Consider the following 18,629-nt stretch of genomic DNA (forward strand, 5'->3'; position numbering starts at 1 on the left):
AAATGTGGTAAAAATGAGTGGGAGGGGCACCTGGGCGGCTCAGTCGGTTAAAAGTCTGCCTTCGGCTCAGGTCGTGATCCCAAGGTCCTGGGATCGAGCCCCACGTCAGCCTTCTTGCTCAGTGGGGAGACTGCTTCTCCCTCTCCTCTCTCTTTCTTTCTTTCTCTGTCTGAAATAAATAAATAAAATCTTAAAAAAAATGAGTGGGGAATTTTACCTCAAAATAAAATGGGGAAAGGAGAAAATAACACCAATAAAACCAATAGAAGTGTCAAGAAGTTATGGAATTTGGTTAAAATGTTGTTGAAGGATCTATTAATCAATGATAAAGTTAAAAATAGTGATATGAAAAAATAGTCTCTTATACTGGTTAGAAATGACTGGATTTTTAATTTTAGCTGGTAAAAAACAAGACTCCTGTTTTTGATCTCTGAGAGTTTGAAAATTCTAAGAAAGCTGGGAAGATGTGTAAAAATCATCTTTAGTCCTTGTGAAATATACCTGGTTATTTGCTGACTAAAGCAAAGTTTCAATCTGGTGTCCTAAAGGAAAATTGGTCCCTAAAATTTCTGGTTAAATAAACTACAGAAATATCCCTGTCTTTAAGACTCATAATGACCACTTGTATATCAGTGTTATCCAAAAACTGTAGAGTGAAAAAATCTTTTTAACCAGTATTTCCAGAATTCATCTGAACAGCATATTGTTTTTTCTACTCTACAATATTTACTGAGAAGTCAGAGCAATAGTGTTCTTTTGGATACAATGATGGAAACACTAGGTTAAAAACATGCACTCCAGTTTTACAGACTTTATCTCTGGAAGGTACTTTTAACTTTTGTTTTGCTAATTGACTGTTACCACCCACAGTGGAAATGTACAACACTGATTTCAGAGGAACAGATACAAGAATATGGATAAATGAGTGGGATAATTTTAAAGCTGTAAGACTGAAATGCGGGTTAGTGTATTTACAACATACAAAGCTTTAAGATACAGCTGTTCAGTACAGGACATTCCTGCAATTTTTAAATTTAAAAAAAAATTTTTTTTAAGATTTTATTTATTTACTTGAGAGAGAAAATGAGCAAGTGAGCACAAGCCAGGGGCGGGGTAGGGGGCGGAGAGGAGAGGCACAGGGAGCAGACTCCCGGCTGAGCAAGGGGCCCGGTTAAAGAGCTCAACACGGGATTAACCCCAGGACCCTGAGATCATGACCTGAGCTGAAGGCAGATGCCTAACGCCTAACAGAGAGCCGCCCAGGCACGCCTGCAATTTATTTTAATCAAGAGTGAGTAATCTAAAATAGTTTTGGGCTACGTTCTCTCAGACATTCAAGGAACGTGGATACACTGTGCTGTTGGAAAGTCTGAGACGCACTAAATTAAAGCTTATGTTCTACTAAGGGACAAAGCTAGCAAATTAACAAAATGATTTTATGAAAACAGTAACACTCTTAAAATTATTTTAACTGAAACTTAGAGCTGTAAATCTACAATTAAACTCTTCACATGTTCAATATCTGCCAGTAAATGCCAAAGCTTTCTGTGAAGTATTACCAAATAGAAGCAAATGTCAAAGGAAGAATCAGGTATATTTAAATTTTTTGAAGTTTTAGGCTAAACTGAGGACTCAGTTTGAGAAGATTCATTCTATTAGACTACTTATATTCTGGTATTTTCATTGAAATAAGCCCTTAATTCAAGGTAAAGAAGGGGAAGAAATTTATTTACTGAGTTTCACCTCAGTGAATTGTGGAAACAATTTGGAGTGTAGAGAACAGTGTTTCTTTCTCCTTTTTCTGAGATTTAAAAAAATACATACATAAGAATGGAAGTTCCTGAATTAGAACATTTTACCCAAAGGGTAGGCTTACCTGTATTCCAGCATGGCTACAGAGGTAAAAATCAAACTCATATGGGTGTGTAATATCTGTATCAACTGTTGTTCCAGCTGGGATATTGCCACTTCTTCCAACCTAGATTTGTTTGGTCAAAGTTTAAACAAACAAGACAAAGGTAAAGAATGTAACTGAAAGCACTTTTAAAAATAAATAAATATATATAGGCTGATCCTTCAAGTATTACTTGAGCAGACATTAATAGCAGACCTTATTCTAGTCCTGGTTCCTAGTCTTACATGTTGCTGAATGTGAGAGTTGATAAACAACAGTTACTAGTGCCTACTGGCGCTTAGCTAGTAGGTGATCCCAATATTTGTGGAACACGTGAAAAAAAATTTTTTAAATTACTTTTGCTCCAATTTATGGTACCCGGGAACAGAAGGTACTCTTGAATGTGTAATTCATGAAAACCGCATTTTCCTTCGAGAATACTGTTTTTAGAGAGAAAGAATGCTGACAATAACAACTGTGCCACCATTTGTTAACCATATATGGGCCAGGCACAAAACATAATTTCCAATCAATAAATTCATGTGAATTACGTATTTTCCCCACGTTAGGGAAGCTCGGGCTCAGGAATATGAAATAATTTCCTGAATAGCACACAATAAAAGGCAGAACTGGGAGTCAAATATAGAACTGACTGCAAAGGCCCTATTCCTTTTATTTCACACTAGCAGTTCAACATCTTGTAAGGGAATCTGCACCAGGCACAGCTATGATGTGAATATAAATGAAATGGTTCAGAATTTCTGATAATGAAAAGGTTCTAATAAAACACTTTAAAATATATATATATATATATATATATATATATATATATATATATTATATTTACTTCTACCTCTTTATCCTTAAAAACATTTAAAACCAGTAATTTTAAGCCTACATTTACAAGGCTAACAAAGTGAAAACTATTTTACTACTCAGATATTCTTTCTGCATGTGAAGGACTACTATCAGGTAGTGGCTTGAGTTAACAGCTGTGCTACCAGTTAGCCTTTACCGTGTACAAAACAAAGTTCATTAGTTCATCATCAACTAAATTATCCTTATCCATAATACACAAATCAAATTAACACATATAAAAAGTTTTACTCTACTCAGAGAAGTAGAATGGGTTCATATCACAGCTCCACCAGCTTCTAGTTGTGCTCTCTAGGGCATGGTACTTTTTACCTCTCTGTGCCTCTGATTCCTCATTTATAGTGATCTCTCACCTATTAGTAGTAGTAGTATTTAGAACAAAGGTGAAAGAGAAGTAGACAAATGAAGGACTAACATGATTAAACATCAGATGCTACTAATCATTAAATCTAACTTAGGTTTTCCTAATCCTACTTTTGAAGAAACATGTGGTTTTGCAGCTACAAAAATGTACCTAGTAATCTGGGGTCAAATGCCTTAACAACTCTCTCTATTGAGAGAGCTGTTATTAGAGAGGTGCTATAGGACAGTGATAATGAGTACTCAAGAGCCATGCTGCTTGACCTGAGTCCTAGCTCTACCAATTACTAGCTTTATAACCTTGTTCTTTAACATCATATGCCCCATTTTCCTTCTGTGGAAAATGATGATAATAATAGTAAATATCTCATGGTGTTGTGAAGATTAAATAAGTTACATTTATGACACATACCTAGAACAATGCCTGCTATTATTATTTCTTTTCCTCTATTCTTTTTTCTTTTTGTCTATTATGGCCACCATCACAACCACTCTACAACTACTAGCCAACCTTTACTGAGCACTTAGTATGTGCCAAGCACCATTTTGGATACATAACATAATTTAATTTACTTAATCCTCTTAACAACCCAATAAAGGAAAATATTAATACCACCCAAACGTTGTTGGAAAGGAAACAGGCACAGAGACGTTAAGTTACTTGCCCGAAGTTACACGGAAAGTGTAACCAAAGACTAAATATATACCAAAGCAGAGATACACTTCTCTGTCTTTTCTGTTGAATCCTTTCCCCAAGGAGACACCAACGCTTACAATCCTCAGATTTCTCTGCTTAAAGGTTTAAAAGATGGGGGCTAAGACTGCTATGCTGCATGTAGACGAGACAGATTTTCCCAGGTATTTACCCCTCCTTCTCTAATTATGAAAATACATAGTCATACTACAAAATATAAATAGTAATTCTGTGAGGGGGGTGCCTGGCTGGCTCAGTCAGTAAAGCATGCAACTCTTGATCTCAGTGTAGTGAGTTTGAGCCCCGTGCTTGCATATAGAGATTATTTAAGAATAAATAAAATCTTAAAAAAAATCCTGTGAATTTTAAAAGCAGCATTATTTAGAAGTTTGTTTGCATGAATTTCTACTAGTCATCCTCAAAAGTCTCTAGCTTTTTAAAAAACTAATTTTTATAAGACATTTTTAAAAATAAACGCACCTTTCCTCCTCTGAACATTTAAGACATACAGTAATAGAAAGAGCCAATTTTAAAACTATGAGTTTCTTCACAATAACAAAAAGCATTAATGGAATTTTGAATACTTGGGAGTTTTAACAGAAATTCTAGGAAGTAACAACCTAGTTTGATGCTTCTCTAATCATAATGAGGTATGCTGAGATCTGCTACTATACACTGGAACCTCTTCTGTTGGCAGAGAGCCTGTGTTTAGTGCTCTATGAACTATATAAGATAAGCTTGTTTTATAACAGTATTACAACAGATGTAAGATTACCCTTTCTGTCCTATCAGCACAAAATAATCGAGTGTGATGTCTCTTCTGAACTACAATGTAGGTTATTCCAGGTTGATAGTCTTTCTCCAGACTGATGCAGGCTTCTCGAATTGCTAGTAGTTCATAATATAATACCTAGAGGAGATGAAATGGAAAGATTTGATATATTAGTTGTTCTCTTATACATACTTCAAAGTAAGATTTGGTTTTAGGACTTCTTAATCTTATCACTTTACAGATAAATATCCTTCTCTGTCTCATTTTAACTATTACCAGAGCATGATCTTAGCAATCAAGACTTACAAATCCATAGTAAACATTTTAGAAGAAATAATTTAAGGAAGTATCAAATTTTGACTTGTGGAATTCTCAACCTAATTAAGATTTCAAACTTCAAAACTAGACACAATATTATAAACACATATCTGATTTAACCATAGTATAATGAGATCCCAGGCAACCAACCTGCCTAAACTGTCCCTCTGAAACACCATCCCGATAAAAGATGATACGAGTAGGTTTGAACCGAGTTGACTTATAAAACTGAATGAGAAGTTCTCGAACCATGGAGGCCAAGTCCTGGATGATCTCCTGTCGGGGTCGCTGAACTCTTACTGTGGCACAGTATCTGCTTGGGTGGGCATCCATACTACCTACAACCTAGGTTAGAAAAAGTAAAGAAAAATAGAAATTAAGACAATCAAAATTACACCAATTAAGAATTTTACCACAAAAAATAGAAAAAAAAGTATGTGGATTTCATTTAAACTTGCAGTTTATTATAACCTTATTATTTCAGAGTAATAAAAGTTCATTTTTAGTTCATTTTGAGAGTAATAAAAAATCAATAATTCCCAGGGAAGAGCAGAATAAAAGACCCAGTACAGAGTTAAGACCTATTTTCTGGGGCACCTGGCTGACTCAGATAGCTGTTGGGAGTGTGTGACTCTTAATCTCAAGGTCATGAGTTCAAAACCCACATGAGGTGTAGGGGCGCCTGGGTGGCTCAGTGGCTTAAGCCTCTGCCTTGGGCTCAGGTCATGATCTCAGGGTCCTGGGATGGAGCCCCACATGAGGCTCTCTGCTCAGCAGGGAGCTTGCTTCCCCCACCCCCTGTCTGCCTCTCTGCCTACTTGTGAATTCTCTGTCAAATAAATAAATAAATAAAATCTTAAAAAAAAAAAACACTAATAAGGTATAGAGATTTAAAAATAAAATCTTGGGGCGCCTGGGTGGCTCAGTGGGTTAAAGCCTCTGCCTTCGGCTCAGGTCATGATCCCAGCGTCCTGGGATCGAGCCCCACATCGGGCTCTCTGCTCAGCAGGGAACCTGCTTCCTCCTCTCTCTCTCTGCCTGCCTCGCTGCCTACCTGTGATCTCTGTCAAATAAATAAATAAAATCTTAAAAAAAAATAAAATAAAATAAAAATAAAATCTTAAAAAAAAGCCCAATAAACTATTTTCTTGTAAGTAGGCTGCACTTCACATTTTTAAAAACAATCTGTTTTTATTTTTAAACTCTATGGCCAAAGTGGGGCTCAAACTCATGACTCTTGAGATCAAGAGTTAAATGCTCTACTGGCCGAGCCAGCCAGGTACCCCTGTACTTTAGTAAGATTCTAATTCATAGATGTTGTTTGTATATTTAAAGATTGGTAAGAAAAGAAAAGAGAGGGGCGCCTGGGTGGCTCAGTGGGTTAAGCCGCTGCCTTCGGCTCAGGTCATGATCCCAGGTCCTGGGTTCGAGCCCCACGTCGGGCTTACTGCTCTGCGGGGAGCCTGCTTCCTCCTCTGTCTCTGCCTGCCTCTCTGCTTACTTGTGATTTCTCTCTGTCAAATAAATAAATAAAATCTTAAAAAAAAAAAAAAAGACAGAAAGACACTGATAAGGAGAATAAGAGAAAGGAGATAAAAGGACCCATTCAAACCCTGGATTTCTCTTTATATCTTTAGTAAACCACCCCAGAAGCCATGCTTAAGACTCTGAAATATCATCTTAGAACTGTTAAGCTTCATAAACTTTAAAAGAATTTTTCCTCTTACTGCAGCATCCTAGACCAGAGGCTTGAATCCACCGCTCCACTTACTGCATTATGTTTATGTTTTACATTCAATACTTAAAGAAGTTCATCTTGGTTTTGAGAGTAACTATCATAAATTTCTTTGTGTGTATACTGTTTAATATTATTATGTGTTTTGAAGTAAAGGAAACTTTGAAGCATGAACTCAAAAATTCACCTTGACTATAGTTATTCACAGACCTACTGAAGAATGATCTCTGGAACCTGAATTTTTTTTTTTTTTTAAAGATTTTTTATTTATTTATTTGACAGATCACAAGCAGGCAGAGAGGCAGGCAGAGAGAGAGGAGGAAGCAGGCTCCCTGCTGAGCAGAGAGCCCGATGCGGGGCTCGATCCCAGGACTCTGAGATCATGACCTGAGCCGAAGGCAGCGGCTTAACCCACTGAGCCACCCAGGCGCCCCTGGAACCTGAATATTTTTAAAATGCCTATACATCATTTTGATCAGAGTCAAGGCTGAGAAGCAGGTGGACACTCTGCCTCCAGTTTCTCTTTCTCCCAGGGTAGTATTTACACCAGTGCTTCAAAAATGGGAGCCTGCACCACCACGTTCACTGTAGCATTATTTAAAGTAGCTAAAATGTGAAAACAACCTACGTGTCCATCAATGAATGAATGAATAAAAAAAAAAGGTGGCATAGATACACAGTGGAATATTATTCAGTCATAAAAAAGAATGGAATCCTGCCATTTGTGCAAACATGGACCTTGAGAGCATTATGCTAAGTGAGAAAAGTCAGATAGAGAAAGACAAATACCATATGACCTCACTTACATGTGGAATAAAATAAAACAAAACAAAAACAACCAAGCTCATAGATTTGGTGAATGAACTGGTAGTTGCCAGAGGCAGGGAGTGGGTGATGGATGAAATGGGGAAAGGGGTCAAAAGGTATAAACTTCCAGTTAAAAAATAAATTATGTCATTGAGATGTACTGTATTAGCATGCAGTATGATGACTACCATTAATAATACTGTACTGAATATTTGAAAGTTGCTCAGAGTAAATCTTAAAAGTTCTCATGATAAGAAAAATATTTTATAATCATGTATGGTGACAGATGTTAATCAGATTTATTATGGTGCTCTTTTAAAAATATGTACATATACTGAATCATTATGCGGCACACCTAAAACTATGTTATAATATAACATATGTTATATGTTATATTATGCTACATATAAACTATATAATAGTTATAAACTATTATGTTATATTATAAAACTATTATATGTTATATAACTATCAGTTATACCTCAATTAAAAATAAATAAAAATAGTACTTCAAAAGAGTCCTTAACTTCCTGTAACTTAATGACTTATTACTTGAAACTAAAATATGGAAAATTCTTGTTTCTCTTCTGTGTTAGGTCAGACTAGAAAATAATCAAGAGTTTTTAAAAAAATGAACTAGAGGGGCACCTGGGTGACTCAGTCGTTAAGCGTCTGCCTTCGGCTCAGTTCATGATCCCAGGGTCCTGGGATCGAGCCCTACATAAGGCTCCCTGCTCAGCAGGAAGCCTGCTTCTCCCTTTCCCACTCTCCTAGCTTGTGTTCCCGCTCTCGCTGTCTCTCTTCTCTGTCAAATAAACAAAATCTTCTTTAAAAAATGAACTAGAACTTGTCTACTATGTACATGGGATCGTATCTGCTTTTACTTTGTCTTCTATAGGTTTAAAAAAAAAAGGAACTCTAGCTATTTCTTTCTTCTGAATGGTATCTCACTACTAAAAAAATAAATCCATACCCCTTCTGATGGCACAAACAGCCACACAAAAGCTTATTAGGCCTCACAATCTGTTATACTATACTCCAGTTCCCTATATTTCTCAACATTCTCAAAACACACCAGGTTTTTGTAATCTAAATTTTAATTTATATTGCTATTAAATATCTATTATACTATGTGGGAATTATCATTTAAATTTATTTTTTCACACTGGTCTTTAAGTTCTTGGGAATAAAACCTTATGGCAAAAAGAATCAATGAATAATTTCTACTAACAATAAAAGAAAGTGGATATTTGTTAGAAATGGATTCAGTAGAAAAGGACAATGACTACCCAGAAGTCCAACAATCCAACTATGCTTAATTAAACTTTCTTGGAAAATAGACCTCAAAATAGCAAATCCAAAGTAAGCTTTTTGAATTTCTTCTTTGAAAAAATAATTCCATTTTCCATAAGAACATTTTTATGAATATCAGAAGTGGCTCTATACTACCTGTAGGACATCTGAAATGACAACTCACGCCTAACTATAAGAATAAAAAGCAACATAATTTATTTTTTAAAAGATTTATTTTATTTTATTTTTTAAAAGATTTTATTTATTTGACAAAGAGAGGGAGCACAAGCAGGGGGAGAGGGAAAGGGAGAAGCAGATTCCCTGCCAAGCAGGGAGCTTGACATAGGGCTTGATCCTAAGACTCTGGGATCATGACCTGAGCTGAAGGCAGATGCTTAACTGAGCCATCCAGGCACCCCCAAAATTTATTTATTTTAGAGAGAAAGAGAGAGAGCTCGAGTGGGCATGTGCATGAGTTGGGCGAGGGACAGGGGGAGAGAATCTACAAGCAGACTCCCCTCCCCACTAAGTACAGGACTCTACAGAGGGCTCTATCTCAGGATGCATGAGATTCTGACCTGAGCAGAAACCAAGAGTCGGATACTTAACCAACTGAGCTGCCCAGGTGCCCAAGCAATATAATTAATGTATTAACAGATTAAAAGCAAATTTCCTCCACCAGTGAAAATAGCTTTGGAATCTTAGGTGAAAATTTTAACATTACTATCATTTTCATGGATAAATAAAATGTACCAGATTGTTAAAACTTAAAATTTACATAAAGATTATAATGGTGATAGAAAAAATATGTAGGGGGCACCTACATATTAAGCCTCTGCCTTTGGCTCGGGTCATGATCCCAGGGTCCTGGGATCGAGCCCTGCATACGGCTCCCAGCTCCATGGAAAGCCTGCTTCTCCCTCTCCCACTCCCCCTACCTGTGGTCCCTCTTTTGCTCTTTTTCTCTCTGTCAAATAAATAAATAAAAATAAAATCTTTAAAATAAAATAAAATAAAATAAATGAATAGAATCTTAAAAAAAAAATACACTTTAAAGAACCGACACAGAAACTTTACCAAACACAGAGGTGGGCAAATGTTAAAAGGAAGAGTGGCAGTATTAAGATTATTTTTTCTAATTTGAGAGAGAGATAGAGAGAGAGAGAGCATGAGCCCAAGCGTGGGGAGAGGAAGAAGGAGAAGGAGACTTCCCCCGCCGAGCAGGGAGCCAGACATAGGACTCTATAGCAGGACCCCAAGACCATGACCTGAGCTGAAGGCAAACGCTTAACTGACTGAGCTACCCAGGTGCCCAGACTGGCAGTATTAAAACAAAAAATTCAGGTGAAAAAGTATTAGATGGGACAAAGGTAGAAGATATTGTACACTGAAAAAAAAAAAAAAAAAGCAATATACCAAGGTTTTATGCAATTCATCTTTCTGTAACAGAGACACTACTGAAATACATAAACTCTTGGAACAAAAACTAACTGAAAATATACAATCATAGGCCAGATAGATAAAGTAGGAAACAAAAGACTTGAGTAATACAATTAATAAGCTTCATTTAATAAACATATATGTGACCTGTAGCCCCAAATCAGGAATGAAAAATCCAAAGAATATTTCAAAGTTGATTCTTTTTTTTTTTTTTAAAGATTTTATTTATTTATTTGAGAGAGAGACAGTGAGAGAGTGCATGAGCAAGGAGAAGGTCAGAGGGAGAAGCAGACTCCCCACGGAGCTGGGAGCCCGATGCGGGACTCGATCCCGGGACTCCGGGATCATGACCTGAGCCGAAGGCAGTTGTCCAACCAACTGAGCCACCCAGGCGTCCCAAAGTTGATTCTATTTTTTAATTTTTTAAAGATTTTATTTATTATTTGACAGAGAGAGACACAGCGAGAGGGAACACAAGCAGGGGGAGTGTGAGAAGAAGCAGGCTTCTCTCTGAGCAGGGAGCCCGATGCGGGGCTCAATCCCAGGACCCTGGGATCATGACCTGAGCCGAATCAGATGCTTAACGACTGAGCCACCCAGGTGCCTCGAAAGGTGAGTCTAGAGATACATATTTATAAAAGTTGGTCTCAAAGAGAGTGTCATTAAAATTAAAAAAGCTGAAACCAAACTGTTGATCATCTAAACTTTAGACAAGATAAACTTGCCTAATGACACTTACAGCAGCAATCGAAGGCTTCTTCCCATCACCAGCTGGTGGATGAGTGACATCTGCTCCCAAAAAGATCACTGGTTGCTGGAACACAGAAGGTCTTAAACACATTTTTAAAAAGAGTTAGATAATTCATATTTTCATTATGCATTTATCTGTTTATACTATTGCAACACAATTGCAAGACACTGACACAGCACAGAACAGCCTCAAAGGCTGGAACTACTGCTTTAGTCTCTTGATTCATGAATTCCTAACTCAATGAAGTAAAAGCTATCACAATGGGTCTATCCAATGTCTTACTCAGAGCAACTTTCTGCCTTAACCAGTGATGTTGCTGGTTGCAAAGGGCTAGCATTCTTCATAACAGGCAAAAAATAATAAACTTCCTTATGTTAACCCACCAGCTTGTATCACTCTGTAATCTACTTACATTTAAACTATGTTATCTCTTAATGAGAAAAAGCATCATTAAACTTTACACTGAAAAGTACTACTCCCCCTCCCCTGGGCAAAAGTATAAATTTGAGAATGTATTATTTAAAGTAGCTAGTTGTTCATCTTATTTAAAAAACTATGTGACCTTTGGGATGCCTGGCTGGATCAGTCGCTGGGTCCCTGCCTTCGGCTCGGGTCATGGTCCCAGCGTCCTGGTATCAAGCCCCACAATGGGTTCCCTGCTCTACGGGAAGCCTGCTTTTCCCTCCCCCCCTCCCCCCTGCTTGTGTTCCCTCTCTCGCTGTGTCTCTGTCAAATAAGTAAATAAAATCTTTAAAATAAAAAAAATAGAAAACTATATCCTTTAAGATTCAAATGATTGTCTCTCAGCTTGTGGACTTGTTGATAAAATTCTGTAGCCATCTCATTTATGATTCTCATCTATTTAACAGGAACAGGAAGCAGAGGAAAAACAGGGGGGAAAAAGGGCTTTGTGTCAAATATATGTGAGTCTATCCTTATTCTAATGCTTATCTGTGGTGCAGATAAGCACTGGTCAAGATATTTAACTTTTTAAAGCCCTAGTTGCTTTAACTACTGAAAGAAAACCAGATGTCCAATTCTCCAAATAACGTCTTCCCCACCACCTGTTTCTAGTCATTATGTCACACTTCCTAAGAGCTCTTAGACATGACGGAGATCTAACAGTAAATCCTATTGTCCCACTGACTGTAGCAAGGATTGATATGGCTTATTTAACTGATTTACTTAATTCATATGCCCCCTTCAAGACCCTCCCTTCTTTCCTTTCTTGCTAGGTGAGTGTGTAACCTCATAGTTCCAGGTTGAAGATGACTATCAAATAATGAGAAACTTCGTTAAGCTGAGCTCCCCAGAAAAATAAATAAAAAGCTCAATACTTTCTAACTAGGCAGGAAGGTCTCTGCATATACTAAATAAAAATGGAGATGGGAGGGGATTTTCACAAGGGAATCTCTTAATCTTGCCTGAAATTCTTTTCTAAAATGTTTACTTATCTTCCATAGCAAGAATCAATAAGATTGTCCCTTTTTTATACTGATCTTAGATATAGAAATATACAAAAAAATTAAGAAGATAATTAAAATTTAGTTAAGTGATTAGCTTATCTTACCTTTGATGAGGTACAAGAATATTATTGATCCCTCCGAGTTTAACATTTATCTTTAGGCACAGGTTTGAGAGAGTTTGAGGGGATGTTTTTATTACATTCTTGACTTGGACACACTGTGTGGCCATACCCAAAAGTGTATCTCCTACACGTTTCACTTCCGCTATGGAACAAATGCAAATACCTCTAATTAGAAAAAAGGTCAAACTTTATTGAAAATTAAGGTACTATACTTCCCCCCTTGAAATACACTACTGTATTACAGGACACCAAAAATTATAAAAACACTAAAACAATCCTGTTAAAATTTAAAGTATACTGCCTTGAAGATTAGCTTACACATTTAGTGATAGTTTTCCCAGTTGTTTTATTCTTTAGAGAAGAAAGTATATTTCTGTCATCATAAAAACAGTATAACCATAATAACTGAAAAACCAGAAAGAAAAATATAGATGATCCCGTTAGCATTTTATTGTACTTTCTTCCAGTAATTTTCTCATTTATATTATTTTAATGCAATTATACTCAGAGTATACTTAGAATTTTCAATCTTATTTTCCAACTTTCAATTTGAAAATAGAGCCTTTACAGTGTACAGAATAAAAGGTTCCTGTAACTTTCCCCCTCTTAGCCATTGTAACTACCATAAAGAGTTCAGTGTACGTACTTTTCTTATAAAACATATGGAAAACATTTAAAAACCAAACTTGCATTCTATTTTGCAAACTGTCATTTTCACTCAATCATATAGTATATTCTGAATCTTAATATATAAGTTGCTCTTATTTGTAACAATAGCAGTTAGTCTGATTTTATTTTTATTTTTTATTTTTTTAAAGATTTTATTTATTTATTTGACAGAGAGAGATCACAAGTAGGCAGAGAGGCAGGCAGAGGGAGAGGGGGAATCCGGCTCCCCACTGAGCAGGGAGCACCATGCAGGGGCTCAATCCCAGGATCCTGAGACCATGACCTGAGCCGAAGGCAGAGGCTTAACCCATTGAGCTACCCAGGCGCCCCGTTAGTCTGTTTTTAAATGCCATTTTGTCTAACCAGTCATACACTGATATATGTTTAGCCTGTTCCAGGTTTTCATTTTTTTTTAAAAGATTTTATTTATTTATTTGACAGAAAGAGAGTGAGTGAGAGAGGGAACACAAGCAGGGGGAGAGGGAGAGGGAGAAGCAGGCTTCTCATTGAGCAGGAAGCCTGTTGCAGGGTCTGATTCCAGGACCCAGGATCATGATCTGAGCCAAAGGCATATACTTAACACATGAGCCACCCAGGTGCCCCTAGGTTTTCACTGTTTCAAACAATGCTACAAATAATATCCTTATACATTTATTTTTGTTTGGTTCTATAACTTATAGCTTCAGGATAAATTTCTACAAGTAGAATTGAGGGGTCAGAAACATATATATATAACATTTATTTTTATTTTTTTTAAAGATTTTATTTATTTATTTGACAGACAGAGATCACAAGTAGGCAGAGAGGCAGGTGGAGAGAGAGAGGAGGAAACAGGCTCCCCGCTGAGCAGACAGCCCGATGCGGGGCTCGATCCCAGGACCCTGGGATCATGACCTGAGCCGAAGGCAGTGGCTTAACCCACTGAGCCACCCAGGCGCCCCTATATTTAACATTTAAAAAAATATTTTATTCATTTATTTGAGAGAGAGACAGTGAGAGAGAACATGAGCAAGGAGGTCAGAGGGAGAAGCAGACTCCCTGTGGAGCTGGGAGCCCAATGCGGGACTCTAGGATCATGACCTGAGCTGAAGGCAGTCGCTTAACCAACTGAGTCACCAAGGCATCCTATATTTAACATTTTTTTTTTAAAAGATTTTATTTATTTATTTGACAGAGAGATCACAAGCAGGCAGAGAGGCAGGCAGAGAGAGAGGAGGAAGCAGGCTCCCTGCTGAGCAGAGAGCCCGATGCAGGGCTCGATCCCAGGACTCCGAGATCACGACCTGAGCCGAAGGCAGCGGCTTAACTCACTGAGCCACCCAGGCGCCCCTATATTTAACATTTTTATAGATACTGACAAATTGCCCTCCAAAAAGGTTCATTATTTCATTCAACAAATATTTAATGTGCATCTAATATATGTTAGTACTGTGTGAGACTCTAAATATACAATATCTTTGAAGAAGAGAAACAAATGACTAACAGACGCAGGAAAAGATGCTCCACATCACTAATTAAAAAGAAATGCAAATCAAAACCCCAATGAGATACCACTTTGCACCCATTAGGATGGTTATTATAAAAAAGAAAAAAACAGAAAAGAAGACAACAAGTGTTGCCAGGATGTGGAAACACTGGAACCCTTGTACGTTATTGGTGGGAATGCAAAATGGTGCAGCTGCTGTAATAAAAGTAGAAATAGTTGACTTGAGCAGCACCATTAATTATCTGAATCTAAAAGACATTTATAAAATACTTCATTCAATGATAGCAAGAACAGACATTCTTCCCAAACTTACATGGAATATTCAGCAAGACAGACCATATTCTGATCCAAAAACATACCTTAGCAAATTTAACAGAAATCATACAAAGTATGGTCTCAGACCATAGTGGAATTAAAATAGAAATCAGTAATGGACAGCTAGGAAATACAAATGTATTTGTTGGAAATTCTCAATATAGTGTGTGTGTATTTTTAAAGATTTTATTTATTTATTTGAGAGAGAGACAGCACAGAGGGAGAGGGAGAGAGAGAAGCAAACTCTCTGCTGAACAGGGAACCTGATGTGTGGCTCGATCCCAGGACCCTGAGATCATGACTTGAGCTGAAGATGCTTAACCGACTGAGCCACGCAGGTGCCCTCAATATATTTGTATATTAACATAATTCTGTGTAACACATGGATCAAAGAAGTCTTGAGAAATTTTTTTTTTTAAGATTTTATTTATTTATTTGACAGACAGAGATCACAGGTAGGCAGAGAGGCAGGCAGAGAGAGGAAGGGAAGCAGGCTCCCTGCTGAGCAGAGAGCCCGACGTGGGGCTCGATCCCAGGACCCTGGGATCATGACCTGAGCTGAAGGCAGAGGCTTTAACCCACTGAGCCACCCAGGCGCCCCAGAAGTCTTGAGAAATTTAAAAATATTTTGAATTAAATGGAAATGGAACACAATCTAACAAAGGTTTGTGGGATGCAGGGTGCCTGGCTGACTTGGTAGAACATGTGACTCCTGATATCAGGGTTGTGAGCTTGAGCCCCATGTTGAGTGTAGAGCTTACTTAATTAAGAAGACAATTTTTTTTTGTGGTGGGATGCAGTGAAAGCAGTGCTTAGAAGGAAATTTATGGTATGGAATTCAATATAATAGAAAAAGATCTAAAATCAATAATCTATCTTTTTACTTTTGAAAATAGGGAAAGAAAAAGACCTGGAACAAGCAAAAGGAAAGAAATACTAATAATCAGAGCAAAAGTCAATGAAACTGAAAAACAGGAAGACAAAGAAAAAAAGAGAAGACATGAATTACTAATATTAGAAATGAAAAAAAGGTCATCACTATTGGTCCCATGATCACTGAAAGGATAATAAAAGAATATTATGAATGATAGGCCCACAAATTTGATAACTTACATGAAGTGGAACAATTCCTTGAATGATACTACCAAAACTCACAAAGAAGAAATAGAAAATCTGAATGGGCCTGTTTCTTTTAAAGGAATTGAATCAGGGGCGCCTGAGTGGCTTGGTTGGGTTAGATGGCTGACTCCTGATCTCAGCATCATGAGTCCAAGCCCCACGTTTTTATTGAATTATTGAATCAATAATTATTTAATCAATAATTAAGAACCTTCCAAAAAGACAGGACCAGGCCCAGATGGTTTCACTGATGAATTCTCCCAAGCATTTAAATAGGAAATGATACCAAATTCTCTATAGAAAACAGAAGCAGAGGGAATATTTTCTAACTTATTTTAAGGCCAATGTTACCCTAATACCAGAACAAGGTATAGACATACCAAGAAAGGAAAACTACAGGTTGATATCTTTCATGAACGTATATGTAAAAATCTTCAACCTAGTAACAAACTGAATCCAACAATGTATAGTAATTATACACCATGACCAAGTGGGATTTAGCAAGTGAAAAGCAATTAATGCAACTGATCACATTAAGCGACTAAGAAAGAAAAATCATGATCGTATCAGTAGATACAGAGAAGGCATTTAACAAAACTTCTTCATGATCCTCATGATAAAAACTCTCAGCAAGGGGCATCTGGGTGGCTCAGTGGGTTGAGCCTCTGCCTTCAGCTCCAGTCATGATCTCAGGGGCCTGGGATCCAGCTGGCATCTGGCTCTCTGCTCAGCGGGGAGCCTGCTTCCCTGCTTCCCTCCCCCTCTCTCCGCCTGCTTCTCTGCCTACTTGTGATCTCTGTCAAATAAATAAATAAAATCTTAAAAACAAAAACAAAAACTCTCAGCAAACTAGGATTAGAGGGGATCTTCCCCAACTTGGTTAAAAAAAAAAAACAGAAAACCTGTAGTTAACATTATTCAGACTCCTGAGAAACTAGATTCTTTCCCCTTAAAATAAGAAAGAATGCAAGGATGTCTCCTCTCAGCACTCCTATTCAACACCATACTGTTAACTCCTAGCTAACAAAAGGAAAAGGATATAAAAGTATACAGCCTGGGAATGAAGAAACAAAATTGTCTGTTCACAGAGTACATGACTGTCTAGGCAGAAAAATCCAAAAGAATTTTTAAAAAGCCTGGAACTACAAAGTGCATGATACATGGAACTAGTAGGGCTGCATGATACAAGGCAAAAATATACAAAAGTCAACCACTTTCCTAAATACCGAAAATAAACAACAGGAATTTAAAACGAAAAACACAGCACCATTTATATTAGTACCAAAAGGAAAAAGAAAGATATACTTAACAAAATGTGTACAGGATCGATACAAAACTAGAAAACTTTGATAAAGAAATCAAAGAAGCTCTAAACAGAGAGGCAGTCCCTCTTCAAGCACAGGAATACTTAACATTTTTAGGATGTCAATTCTTTCCAGCCTGTCTGATAGATTCAATGTAATCCCACTAAAAATCTCAGCAAGTTACTTTGCAGATATTGCAAACTAATTCCAAAGTTTACACAGAGGGGCAAAAGACCTAGAATAGCTAACACAATAGTGAAGAACAAAGTCAGAGAACTGACACTACCTGACATCAAGACTTACTAAAAGGGACGCCTGGGTGGCTCAGTTGGTTAAGCCGCTGCCTTCGGCTCAGGTCATGATCCCAGCGTCCTGGGATCGAGTCCCACATCAGGCTCCTTGTTCTGTGGGGAGCCTGCTTCTCCCTCTGCCTCTGCCTGCCACTCTGTCTGCCTGTGCTCGCTCTCTCTCTCTGACAAATAAATAAATAAAATCTTTAAAAAAAAAAAGACTTACTAAAAAGCCACATTAATCAAGATAGTGCAGTATTAGCAAATTGACAGACATACAGACCAATCAAAACAAATAAAGATACCAGAAACAGACTCACACAAATGCAGTTAATTAACGTTTGACAAAGTAGCAAGGGCAATTTAATGGAGAAAGACAGCCTTTGGTATGGTACTGAGAAAGCATCCACATGCAAAACAATGAATCTAGACACAGACCTTTTATCTTTCACAAAAATTAACTCAAAATGGGTTATAAACTTATATGTAAAAACAAAACTATAAAACCACTAGAAAGTAATACAGAAGAAAACTCAGGTGACCTTGGGGTGCCAATGAGTTTCTAATTATAACCCCCAAAACATCATCTGTGAAAGAAAAAAGTGTTGGACTTTATTAATATCAGAAACTGTTAAGAGAATGAAGACAGGTCAGACTGAGAGAAAATATATGCAAAATACATATATGATAACTTAAAACCAAAATATACAAAGAACTCTTAAAACTGAAAAATAAGAACACTTCCACAACATAAAAGTGGGCAAAAGGCTGGAAAAGGCACTTCATTAAAGAAATATAGATGGCAAATAAGCGTATGAAAAGATGTTCACATTTTGTGTCATTAAGGAATTGCAAATTAAAACAACAATGAGATACACCATACACTTATCAGAATGGCTGAAATCCAAAAAACTGATA

At 37.2% G+C, this 18,629-nt stretch overlaps 1 protein-coding gene across 7 annotated transcripts in view; it reads right to left on the minus strand.

Moving 5' to 3' along the window:
- The window catches only part of AGO3 (argonaute RISC catalytic component 3), a 134,927-nt gene that overhangs the window by 14,162 nt on the left and 102,136 nt on the right, over nucleotides 1-18,629 (minus strand). For 6 of the 7 annotated variants that reach the window (XM_047724632.1, XM_047724634.1, XM_047724631.1 and 3 more), the window contains 5 exons: nucleotides 12,511-12,670; nucleotides 10,929-11,019; nucleotides 5,065-5,259; nucleotides 4,600-4,734; nucleotides 1,877-1,978 (listed from right to left, as the gene is read on the minus strand). In XM_047724632.1, the coding sequence (XP_047580588.1) occupies nucleotides 1,877-1,978; nucleotides 4,600-4,734; nucleotides 5,065-5,259; nucleotides 10,929-11,019; nucleotides 12,511-12,670 (683 nt within the window). Of the gene's footprint in view, nucleotides 1-110; nucleotides 170-1,876; nucleotides 1,979-4,599; nucleotides 4,735-5,064; nucleotides 5,260-10,928; nucleotides 11,020-12,510; nucleotides 12,671-18,629 lie in introns of those variants that run through there. The other variant, XM_047724635.1, reaches the window with a different exon arrangement.

The sequence above is a fragment of the Lutra lutra genome, chromosome 4, assembly GCF_902655055.1.
Source record: "Lutra lutra chromosome 4, mLutLut1.2, whole genome shotgun sequence".
NCBI classification, from domain to species: Eukaryota; Metazoa; Chordata; class Mammalia; order Carnivora; family Mustelidae; genus Lutra; species Lutra lutra.